Source organism: Tigriopus californicus, chromosome 4 (assembly GCF_007210705.1).
Source record: "Tigriopus californicus strain San Diego chromosome 4, Tcal_SD_v2.1, whole genome shotgun sequence".
In the NCBI taxonomy this organism is placed as follows: Eukaryota; Metazoa; Arthropoda; class Copepoda; order Harpacticoida; family Harpacticidae; genus Tigriopus; species Tigriopus californicus.
Genome location: NC_081443.1, coordinates 9,414,970 through 9,427,351, shown reverse-complemented (window position 1 = coordinate 9,427,351; position 12,382 = coordinate 9,414,970). Strand labels below are relative to the sequence as shown.

The 12,382-nt window shown below is 40.1% G+C and overlaps 2 protein-coding genes across 5 annotated transcripts in view; one reads left to right on the top strand and one right to left on the bottom strand.

Moving 5' to 3' along the window:
- Positions 1-2,683: 2,683 nt before the first annotated feature.
- The window catches only part of LOC131879216 (zwei Ig domain protein zig-8-like), a 25,396-nt gene continuing 15,697 nt past the window's right edge, over positions 2,684-12,382 (bottom strand). For 3 of the 4 annotated variants that reach the window (XM_059225470.1, XM_059225469.1, XM_059225471.1), the window contains exons 4-5: positions 4,653-4,946; positions 2,684-2,884 (exon numbers count right to left, since the gene is read on the bottom strand). In XM_059225470.1, the coding sequence (XP_059081453.1) occupies positions 2,778-2,884; positions 4,653-4,946 (401 nt within the window). In that variant the 3' untranslated portion in view covers positions 2,684-2,777. The remainder of the gene's footprint in view (positions 2,885-4,652; positions 4,947-12,382) is intronic. The other variant, XM_059225472.1, reaches the window with a different exon arrangement.
- On the top strand, positions 9,153-9,876 carry LOC131879217 (uncharacterized). Its single transcript, XM_059225473.1, has 3 exons — positions 9,153-9,478; positions 9,543-9,660; positions 9,726-9,876. Exons 1-3 carry the CDS (start codon positions 9,320-9,322, stop codon positions 9,863-9,865), a joined length of 417 nt encoding a protein of 138 aa, XP_059081456.1. The 5' UTR covers positions 9,153-9,319; the 3' UTR covers positions 9,866-9,876.

The following is a 12,382-nucleotide window of genomic DNA, read 5'->3' as shown; positions in this document are numbered from 1 at the left end:
GCTGGCCCAAGATTTAAGGGTGATCCCTGTTCCAAACGGGTTCCAGCCATGTTGGGAAGGTTTATGTGGCAAGGCTTACGGCCAGACACAATGAAATATGGCTTTCATTACGGAACTTCAGACACGATCACCTCTCACTCTTTTTCCTTCGCATTCATGTTAGAGGTGAAGGCCACTGAAGGCCGTCTCTCTTGTTAGTTTGTTCATCACGGCAAAGTCATGGCCAAATTTTCCCAGTTGTGAGGCTTTAGAACGAGTTCTTAAACTGATCGAAAACCCCGAGACAGATTCAACCTTCGGCCTTTCGACCTTAGCATCTCGTCTGAGAAGGACATGTATGCAGTTGCGCCTGGCAAATTGGACACCGACGAAGTGGGACCTCTCCAAGGTATTTGACAGTGGAACACGTCAGAACACAACAATTGAGGCTCCAACTACATTTGTATACACAACAGTGTCAACATAAAATGAAAATACGATCCACAAAGAACGCCTTGATACGAGCACTCTCTTTGCTATGAATTATGAGTCCAACTTTCACATTCTGGAGCACTCTTTAGAATTTCGATGAGGACCCAAACAAAATCAGGCTTACTGAAGAGGGACAAAATGGCCTTACTCGGTCCGCAGAAGTGATATATCTTCTTCTCAAGGGCAAATCCCGACCAAATTGCTAGCTTTCCTGAAGCAACTCATTGAAAATTTTTGGAACATTAACAGACAGAAAATTTTAGAATTACGACCCTGTTCATGCCCCTTGGAACATAATTGGGTGGGTGGAATGATTGCATTATATTTGTCTCCGATAAAGGTAAATGAGAGTACATGGAGCAAAAGTGACTCGCGGGATGAAAGTAAGGAAGGCAACTTGGGAGCTGGTTCCAGGGAAAACTTGCGAGGCCCAGATCTCTGAGGATGCAACAGATCTCCTACGAGGCGTATCCGATCCAAGAACTCCCCAGTGAGCATATGGATCTTATCGCTGCCAAGAAGTCCCATGGCTGTTAGCTCAAATTGTACACATGCACACAGAGACACGAGGGACATGGAACGTTGAATGTACGACCGCAAGACATTTTTTACGTGCTAAAAAAGAATGTTCCAAGTTTCCACTTCTCGGCGGGACAAGTCTTTGTCTGAAGTTCTTGGGAACCTGGGATGGGTCTTTCCGAATCAGATTAGGTTCGGGAACACGATGACACGCCTCAATGCTTCTTTGTCATAATCATGATGGATTTTTGGGCAGGGAAGAGCCGGAATCGGAATTTGTTCCGGGTACGATCCACAATGGAATGGGGGAAAAGGGAACAGAAAGGCTGAAGATTGTCAAACTTTCTTGATTGAACTCCGAACTTTGCCTCTCCACGTTTCTCTCATTTGAAGTCATAACTCATCGAGACTTCATTCACTTTTTATTCCATTGCAAACATAATCGTCTGACGTACCAACCCTGCTTTGAGAGTTAATCTTGAAAAGTATGCAATACGTGAGAGACTAACTTACATAATTGTGGTCCCAAATGCTATCCCACGCCCACAAGGCATACTAGTTAATACCTCGGCAACCCCAAGTTTCCAAGCAAAGAAGCCTTTTTGTCAATAGGTCTGAAATAATGGATGTTTCGTGTTATTGAGCTCACAAGAATACCTAAAACTTTCAGTGGTTCATAGCCCACATCATCCTTGAAATAATGATAATTTAGTCCCTGTTGATATTCTACTTGCAGTTATTACGCCCTGTACTAAAAAATAATTGTTATCAGCAAAAACATCTGTCTGACAGAAAATTAGCGAACAAAACATATCAACAAAATCATTTGGTAGGTGAAGGTTTTTCTATTGTTATCACAATCCATGATCGTTGAAAATGTAGCCTAAGACATTTTTAGTATTTAAAATTTCCACAACAATTTACATATGATTTTGAGATGTTTTTGTAATTCTTTTTCAACTGCGTGTAAAATAACATCAGTTTATTGAAAAGTTGAATAATCATCAATCGATGCAATAAAAATTGTGAAGATTTGATAATAGAAAAAAACTATCCGATCAAATTGGTCTTTGATTCACCCACCATACGCTTTCGCCAAACACAAATGGCTTTTTATTAGACAGAAAGTACTAAATATTGCCATAAATTGACAGTTAAACAACTTTGTCTTTAGTTGTATCTTTGGCGGACGCAAGGTCCAACATGTAAATAAGCCGAGAGATGGTAGTTGATTGTCTATATTCATATCAGTTCCTAGATATACACAGGTACATCACAGGATCGTACAAAGGTGAGCGAGCATTTGCTCGTCACATATCTTATTGAAAACATTAAGGTCTGATCTTAAAAAAGTTTTGGGGATTCCCAATACCTCAACTGACGTGACATTACTCTACGTGTACTGTTTTGACAATGATTACTCTTGGCATTCCGAACTCTTTAGGGATTGAAATTTTTTCTACTTTTGTTTTTGTGGTCCCTGATTCCATGAACAAAAACTCGTTGACGCCATCTCCTTTCTTGAAACCTCATCGGGCCAATTTTCAGGTGTGAAGAAACTTTTATCACCGCACCTAACTCCGCGAAAGTTCCTCCCGAGACTTTTTGTGATAGCTAAAATGAACCCTTCTTTGCCAAGAATTCGACCCTGAAGCATTCTCGTTACACACATTCGGCTCCACATCGCACAATAAGGGCTTCGTTCTTCTTGTTTGGGAGTATTTTTATTAGCGAAAGCCAATTTTTACAACGTATGTAGTTATTGTACTCAAAGTCTTGATGACCCGTTATCGTTGTGCTAGAAGCAGCCAAAGTCCGAGCACAATTTGCAATTTGATTGGAACCTGATATTGAGGCGTTGACGAAGCCATCACATTTGCCCGTGGATCCGCTCCTAAAACGAAAATTAGTCACGGTTGAGAAAAGCAGAAGTTAGACGAACAATCCACTCGAGCTACAATTGTTGAGGGATCTGATGAGAAGGAATCAGATCTGGGTGCTGAAGAGGCGGATAACAGAAGTGGAAAGGAATCAGAGGGACTGAAGGCGAGACGCGGAGCAAATGGAAAACAATCCTCTGTCTGGCGGGACTCATTAATTTCCGGCCTTGCAATTAAGTTTATGAAAAGAAGGGGGAACCAAACAATCTCTCTAAGACTCCGACTCCACTACAACACCCCATGCACCATGATGGTTGTAGTCTCTAGTGAAGCCAAAAGAGAAGAGGGAATAACTGTGGGGGAACAAAGGGGAAGACTAAAAATGTGGATTGCAATCCACTTATTTCAGCTGTTTGTTTGGTTAGCATATTCGGCCACATTATACCTTGCTAGTGGCATTTTCAATAGCTTGTTTCTGTAGCATCTGTTTGACGAAGTATGTTATTTTTACAAGAAAGACTTTTTTTATAATTCTAGCTTGACCTATCATTGATAACACTTATACTTTTAGGGAAATAAGCAAACTCAAGTAAAATCCCAAAATAGCAAAGGATATGAGCCCTAACAAGAAATGAACACTTTTAGGTTGGTAAACTCTGGTACCTTTTTAAGCATTTACCAACCACTATGCCACAACTGGAGATTCAGGGTTGAAAACAATACCCATAAAGGCTAAACGTTTAAAGTGGCAAAATATTGGCCAAGAGAAAAATGATGAAAGTGACGGATCCCCATCAGTTGAGTTTTCCCTTAGATATGAGTACTAAGAAGGAAAGTATGAGTTCATAGGAGTGACAAACGCTTATCACTTGGCGACATTTGAATGGACTGCACCGACCGCATTCCGCCTCTAGAGCTACTTTTATTGTGGAGCAAACTTCATGCAGACGCTTTCGCAAAGTAAAAAACTCAGTTCGTCAGAAATCCTGTAGATAACAAATCATTCCCAAAGTCGTCAATTTTACCACAAATATTTGGATCTTAGCTCGAGATCATCTTGTGTCTGGTAAACATTCTCAAAAATGATAACACTTTACTGGCCTTAATGTCATGCTCAAGTACGCCAAAACACAGGAAATTAATGAGACAGGGTTAAAAGCAAAAGTTTCTCGTTCCGCATGCACGTACATATTCTATTCCTCCATTAGACCTGGGAACACATCGTGCCAGCTTCTATCTTCTGACACAAACCGGTTCGAGGTGTGCGAGAAATAGAAAACTGGGAAAAGTTTTGACATTTGGCACTGCGCTTCTCCTCGGGTCTGGGTCACGGAAGTGCTCCAAGTCCTATTTTTATTGGATGTTGTTCTAATCATGGGGTCCTCCATTGATTGAACTTGCCCTGGGTTCGTGTTGCACCGAAAGTGCAATCACAACACAAATAACATTTCATCTACCATCCACCCAACTCACGCGGACTTGATGGTCACTCCGTTCTCGTTGGAGCCATAAAGCCTCGACATTTGGCACTGCGCTTCTCCTCGGGTCTGGGTCACGGAAGTGCTCCAAGTCCTATTTTTATTGGATGTTGTTCGAATCATGGGGTCCTCCATTGATTGAACTTGCCCTGGGTTCGTGTTGCACCGAAAGTGCAATCACAACACAAATAACATTTCATCTACCATCCACCCAACTCACGCGGACTTGATGGTCACTCCGTTCTCGTTGGAGCCATAAAGCCTCGACAATGAGGACCAAATGGAACAATTGGCATTCACTCACCTTGTATGACGTGAACTGTGACCGAGTCGGTCTTGGAATTGGCGGGAGCACATGTGTAGTTCCCGGCATCCTCGGAAGTCACTTTTGAGACCAGGAGATGGCTGGACCTTCGCCTACTCTCCGTGACCACTGAGATTCCTCCACGAGCCAAAAGTGAATCCACCCTGACCCCATTTTTGTACCAATACACCGTGGCCGGAGGTTCCGGGGTATCTTGCGCCTTGCATGTGAGATTGATGTCGCTGCCCACTTGTACCATGACATCACGGTCGCCCACGATTTTGGCATTCGATTCTGGAACAAACGAGAGCATAAAAGAGCAACCAACCACCCCGGCCGCCACCATAAGTTGGCAGTGTTTGGACCAATGGACCTAATTTCTTTGGAACAATAAATTGCGCTAATGGGGATGGATGTACGAGATCATCGGTTGGTTCCGAAACTCGTCAAGTCGACCATGCGTGCTCTTGTTAAGATCTGATTCTTGGTAATTCTATACGCCATAGCCACGTTGCCGGCAGCCAAATTTCAGGCCCGATTTGGTGCCAAAATATCCGGGAGAACACGAGGACCACGAAACGGGGACCATTTCTGCCATCTCTGACTCAGGCTCTGTGTCGAGTGAGTCTTCTCGATCTCGCTTGGTCCCACTCCTCAGTCGTAGAAGCGGGATGCTCCAGGGCATCCAAGACACAAACAGAGGGGAAATGGAGAAAGTGGGATCTGTTTGGAACCACCGAAGGCTCAAAAGTCCAGGAGGAGATGAAATAAATTCCCCTTTCCCACACCACAAAGGCTCGACTTCTCAGATAACCCTTGTGGTACAATGACAGTGGTTGAAGGGGACTTCAAGCGGAGACATGGGATGTGGGACGAAGGGACAGTGGCTGGCACACAAACACGCACACAAAAAAGAGCATCGCATTCTTCGTGGTCCCTTGGCTCAAAAAAACGAGAGAGGCGGAAGATATAGGAACAGAAGTCAGGTCCGATTGACCAAATCCCTTTTCGAAGTGGTTTGTTTGGCTTCGAGAGTATTCAAAGCATAATCCACACAAAATGGAAGATGATACTTTGGCAAAGAGAGTGTGTGCTTTCTTTATAACGGCCTTGGATGGGGCAAGAATATGCTGTGGGCTATTCGGGTGGTCCCGAAAAACAAATGCATATTTGGGATTTTATGAGGACTTGTGCAAGTGGTATTAGAGACGAAATGCGGCATTCTTAGGCTATAATCTCCATTTGGTCATCTCCAAGGGGATAAAGCCAAAATATCACTTTGCGACTCACAGTTACTTGAACATGTTCGTGTTGTTTTAGCTCCTCTCTTTCTCGTTTGAAAATAATCAAGAAACACTTTTATCATAATGAAGAAACGGCTTGTTTTACTCGTCTTTTACCAACAACCAATTTACTTTAAAATTGCTGAATGGAGCCAAATTGAGCTCTTGGTCTGGTGGATTGAGAGGGAATAAATTCTATTAACCAATGAATGTGCGATGATGAGCTTGGATTTGCGCACTTTTCGTTAATTGCTTGAGCTTGTTCGTTAAATATCACGGTTAGAGTTATAGTTTTTTTCATGAAACTTCCGATTCTTTTTCTCTTCTAAAATCCAAATCTTAGATTCGTTAATATGTCGTTTAACGATGCCATTCATTGCAAACAAGCTCCATGATTGATCTATTTTGGCTTGATCCATTTTGTAACCAAGACTTTTACGGATTTTGTAAATTTATGTTTAAAGGTATAATGAAACAAAACAATACTACAGGTCGCTTTTTCATGCATCAAGCTTCATGTTTTGGGGAATATGTGATTTTTGAAGACCTTTTATAAATCAATATTGATCTCCAACGTACCCCCATTTGAATTGTCTTTTAAATGATTTGTTCAGGAATGATTTGTTTAGTTACCAACAATCGCAGATAAGCTAATAGTTTATACACCTTTTGTATGTATATTCTTGCGCTTATATTCCTCAGGCTCTTCATCATTTCAAGCTGCTATCAAACATTTGTAAAAAGTAAATCCTCCAAGACTATACCCATCAAACTGCTTTGAGTGAGCATTTGCTTAGGTTTTTGTTTCGAGTGCCTTCGTGATGTTGTTCTACGTAGTCTTTCATGAGATGCACCTCATAATGGTATAGGACAAGTATGTTGGGTATGTGGACTTACTGTACACTACTGCTGTCCTCGAAGAACACGCCTCGCCATAATCACACCCATAAACTATACTTCAGATGCAATATTACAACACACGCAGAGTCTCTTTGTAAAGTACGTACAGTAGAGGGGCCAAAAAAACTCTCTGGTAAAGCTTGTGGAACAGAGAACGAGTAAACCAAGCATTCTGAAAAATGAGGCTCAGCAGAGATTGTACTTGAGAACTTTTTTAGAAGATCTTTACACAAGGGTTTTTTGATGTTCACATTAGCGTTTATACTTTGAGTGTGGTTGAAAAATACTTGAATTCACACGATTTTGCTCTACGGGTGATGTTTTGGTTTACTAACCAAATAAGAGTTTAAAAAGTAAGTCGAGAACTGACAAGTAGTTGGCAAACCCATTTACGATGGGTTTGGAGATTATTTAGGTATTATGTCTATATTTAATCTAATTTGGTGTTAGTGTAGTGGAAGTATACAAAGGCGTATTAAGGCGAGTTATCAAGTGACTTATTTTTTGTTTGTACACATCATATTAAGGATTTTGATAGTTATTCCTTTTATGCAATATCGTTTCTATACCTCTTAAAAAATAACATCCAAACGAATATGTAATACGGTACGTGGTCCTCAAACCCATACAATCAATTTCCTTAGTAGGAATATTATCATGCAGGTACTGAAAATCAATGCTCTCCTTCATAAGGTCATTCTGGCTGGCCCTTTAGAACATATTTATTTTCAACACTATCAAACTTGAATGCTCTTCAAGTCGGAATAATCATTAGAGTAAAGTTCGAGGATCTCGATCTCAGTAATGCCCCACATACAATCTCTTAACCACACCATCCAGACTGTAAGTATTTGGCACCTTTAATGCACCCAATATTGTCTGGGCAACCTTTTTGCGCATTGTTGCTTTATACGAGAACGAAAGTGTTGTGTTTACAAAACCAGTTGATGAAGATCTATCCAATAATGAGTTTTCATTACATATAGAACACCTTAAGATAAATTGGATGGCATTTTAATCTTTCAATTAAATCTTTGAAAATCGCTTCCATGGCCAAATTCCTTTCCATTCACTTCCATACACTCTGTATAGGAATCGATTCAACTTAAATGGCGCCTGATCTCTTCAGTGAAATTTCCACTTCACTTTCAAGTAGCAGACCATTCGAAAGTTGCAACTTTGTTTTTTGGAACAAAAACCATTTATGATGAAAAAAACCGAGTGCGTGAGAATAGATGCCTATCGTTGAAAGAGACCACGACACTGTTCCACATATTGCTCACTTTTGTAGAAAAGACCATGTTGGGATCAAATCCGACCATTCAGCAGGACCAGAAGAAGAAGGAAAAAATATGCCACTCAAAAGGTAAAACTTTGCCTAAACATTACGAAACCATTCCTGAAATTCGATATTTACGTAATTGTGGCACTTTAGTCCAATTAGTTTGTTGAAAGTTTGAAAATAAGTAAACAAGGTGCTCTGCATACCTACTTCTATCCACTGGCCTTGTTCAAAATAGAGATTAAGTTGAAAGGAGGGGGAGACCTGGACTTTGTCGTGTATTTATTGCTTTATTGGACCTAGCATTCGAAAATAGGAAATTGGAACAAAAAGGGGGATCCCTTTTGCCATTGTTTTAGTGGACGGTATTACTAAAATAACGACATATCTTTACCAGCCATTTGAGTGGACAACAAAGGCCTCTCCTTTGATCCACCCGCCTTTATCAAAGCTTTGGATCAACTTGCTTTGCATATCAGAAAATATTCATTGTTTGAAATTCCATCTTTTATTTGCCAAAGCCACAAAAGCATCTTTAAGATTGGCAATATCGGTGAGAGCTGAGCTTGTTTTGAGGAAGGAGACGTGAGAGACTAGATATTTCAAATCCTTCACTAAACTAAATTAAGGCCGTTTCTCTCCATCAAATTGATGGAGGAAGGAATGGGGCTGCTATCAATACACTGTACAAAAAGTAAGACTATATGCTTAGCTATTTAAGCACAGAACCCTCGCAGGGATTACCATCTAACGTGATTATTCACATTTGACCCAAATCAAAGCACTATATGAACTGACGCATGTTGCTCCTTTTTCCTATGCTAAAAGAAACGCTGTTAAGTACGGTACTCTTTCTACAGCAGAACACTAGAAAAAAGTGTACTTTGGCGAGTATGGCTTTTTACACCCCAAAACAAATGGCCTCTTGTGTTTCTACTAGACTTCAAATCATCTTTGTGTGTCCTGTTCAAAGTTCAATTGGATTCAAAGAAATCTGACTCCTTTGTGGACAAATAAAGCTTACCAATGTATTCAAACGTGCACTCCCCGTCCAAGAAAACAATGAGCATTGCTTAAACAGTGGCACGACACTCAAGCATCAACTGTTTGACAGTCTCAGTAAAACTCACACCGGAAGTCAATCCTGAAGTCTTGAAATTTGCAGTTCTTGCCTTCAAGTTCTGAATCAAGATTTGTTAGTCATGAAGTCCAGTGCCCTTTGGATATTTTTTTTGAGTTTAGATTTGATTGAAGCCAACATTCGTTGTTACTCGTGTGCTCCTTGCCATGAGTTTGAGCATTTTGCCGGAGACCTATCCTACTTTGAACGGGATTGCTTTTTGGACCGATCCTGCATGAAGGTACGCATACGAGAATTGGAGGCACTTGAGATTAGATCTATCCGTTAATGAGCCTTTCAAACAGATTACAGGCACTGCTCGCGATGAGTATGGCTATGAGCGGGAAGTGAGTGTCCGAGGTTGTCCCGTGATTTCCGGTCTCACCAATTTGGAACAGGGTTGCACGGAAACATCTTTTCAAAGTGAGAACATCTGGCTTTTAGTGTCTTCAATAACCGTTCCAAGCCTGATTGATTTGTTTTTCCAGTGCTCGGAATCGGTTGGATCCAAGGGAATCTTTGCTTCTGTGACGGTCATTTGTGCAACACTAGCGATTGGAACACGAGGATATCGATATTGGTTATACTTTCTTGTTTGGGTCTCAGTTTATTTTGGAATAAACAATAAACCCTTTTTCACTCACCTAAAACCTTAAATAAGCGATCGTTTTTGAGGAAAGTGAACCCTTTCATAGAACACTCTAAAGAAACCATGCTTCATCAGCAATTCGGGGTCTTTTTTAAACAAGATGATCGGATTCGATCCAAGAGCGAATTTGCAACATGAACTAAATGAATGTAAATTTGTTTTGAGAATGGTTTGTTTCACAAGTCTGAGAATGTGAGGGAAATCAAAGAACGTCAAAATTGAATTATGTGAATGGACCTACTTTCTTAAAAGCTATCACAATTGCGTGGCAATCCCAAGCAGATAAAAATCCTAATATTTCAGAAAATAAGAAACGGATCAAAGTATTTGCTGTCCATGCAGTCAGTATTAGGAAAAAGGAAATTAGAATACCTCAGCATATCAAGCCTGTAAAATAACAATTTTTGAACCATTTTGATAACAGAATTATATTCAAAAGTACTACAACTGAAGCATATGGGATAAAGACAAGTTATGCTATTCTATTAGTGTTACAAAGAATGACATTATTGCAACGGAAAAATCTTTTTTTGACCAAGGCAACCCCACTTAATCTAATCATTTTGAAACGTTTAAGTGGCAAAAAGGCACATCTACTTCAAGTTAAATGATTCCTTTTTAAAGTCAATTGGGTGAACAAATCATATTTGGATCAGATTTTGTAAAATATTTATTTAGATTATAGTCGGATTAAGCAAATATATCTCGGATTGGGATTTAGATTCAGATCCCAGAAAAAATTCGTATTTGGATTCGTTAGGATTGGGCAGAGCCCTCGGATTCGAATTCGGATTGGGGGAAAAAAATCTCGGATTCGGATTACAAAAAATCACTTTGGCCGGATTCGGAGACCCTGTCGGATCCGATGCACAGCTTTACTATGAATGCGTCATAGCATACGTTAAATGGAAGTACTTTTTGGGGGAGATGATGATTATAATGACAATTGGCACCCTATATTTGAGGGCAGATAATAATATGTCTGTGCTTATAACAACGCCCATTTGATATTAGAACAAGATAAGTTTCCAATAAAAGGTCCTTTAATCCTTACCAGTGGATAAGTTTCATGTTTTATTCTGAGTCTAGATAATTCAAATGTTACTTCTCTATCCAACTAGATTTAGTAGGGCGGCTTTACACTACGATGGAAAATCAGGATTGAATCCGGTTTGAGGATGGAGGTAGGACTATGAGACTGGGGCGAGTATTTCGCAATGCTAGTCTTTTTGTTCGACTTGAGGACAGTGAAAGACTGGAGTCGCCCTAACACTAGTACTACTTCCATCCTCAAACCGGATTCAACCCTAGTTTTCCATCGTAGTGTAAAACCGCCCTTAGACGCACTCGTTTGACCGAAAGTAGACAAGAGTTGAAATGAATTCTGGGAACCATTGGAAGAATCTTGGCCCAAACTCTCAATATCAGATTTGGACGAGGCCCTAGAGGCAATCGTCGACTGGCCTTTTTGGTCGAATTGCATTCGAAGAAAACTAGCCGCAAAGATGAGAGTCATTCTTTCACGAGTAGAGGGTTAAGAATTACATGGCTCGGTTTCCCGTTAACTCAGCCTCAGCTTTAGTTCAACTTAGACAATGGCACTTATCTCGTTGTTGTGACGTTTGAGACACTATACTCTACAGATATCATCATCTAAAACTACTCACACATAAAGTTGTCTCTTTTACTTGGTATTTTTTTGAATGTTTCACATGGCAGACCTGAGTTAATAATTTTTTTGTTGCAAAAATGGTGACCGATAAAAATAGTAGATATTTGCAAAACAACTGTTTTTTTCTGGCGAGTTTCGTTGCAATCATCCCTGATGCTCTACCGTGCGCCCCAATTTCAAATCCATTTTTCATTTTACATTTCCTTTTTCCCCCTTCTTTCATCTACATAAAGAGCCCAAAAGTATTTGGCGTGTTATGATTGCCGTCAAATTGCTCTTCATTAACTGACAAAAACACTGTTCTTAAAGGTTTGAATCAACTGACCAAAGGAACATCTAATTGTTTGATATGGTGTGGAAGGGCGCAAACACTCCCTGGGTGCATATTACTAAATCATTTAAGCACTTTTCGACTATCACTGGTCATTTTAATTTGTTTCACACCTTTTTCCGCACCACCTGGTGTATAAATGTGAAATCAGTTATAAATACAAAGCAAGTCATGGGACTTTATGCAGCCTTGTAGTATTGTTTTATCATGGATGATCAAAGTTTGCATGCATTGGTGTAACTTATTTTATCAAATGATCCATATGCAACTGAATCTCCATTCAGTCGTCTGTCAATGATTCAATTAATGACTGCCAAGGCAATGCTTTGCTCCTCAAATCAAGATAAAAGAAGATTGAGAAACATTTTACATCCAGTAGGTTTTTGTTGTGTCAGTCCATTACAGATGCGGCATTATTTTCAAATCAGAATGAAAGTGCAACGAATTTCATGATAAACATAATCAATTTGAAATTTGAATGTAGTACAACAAG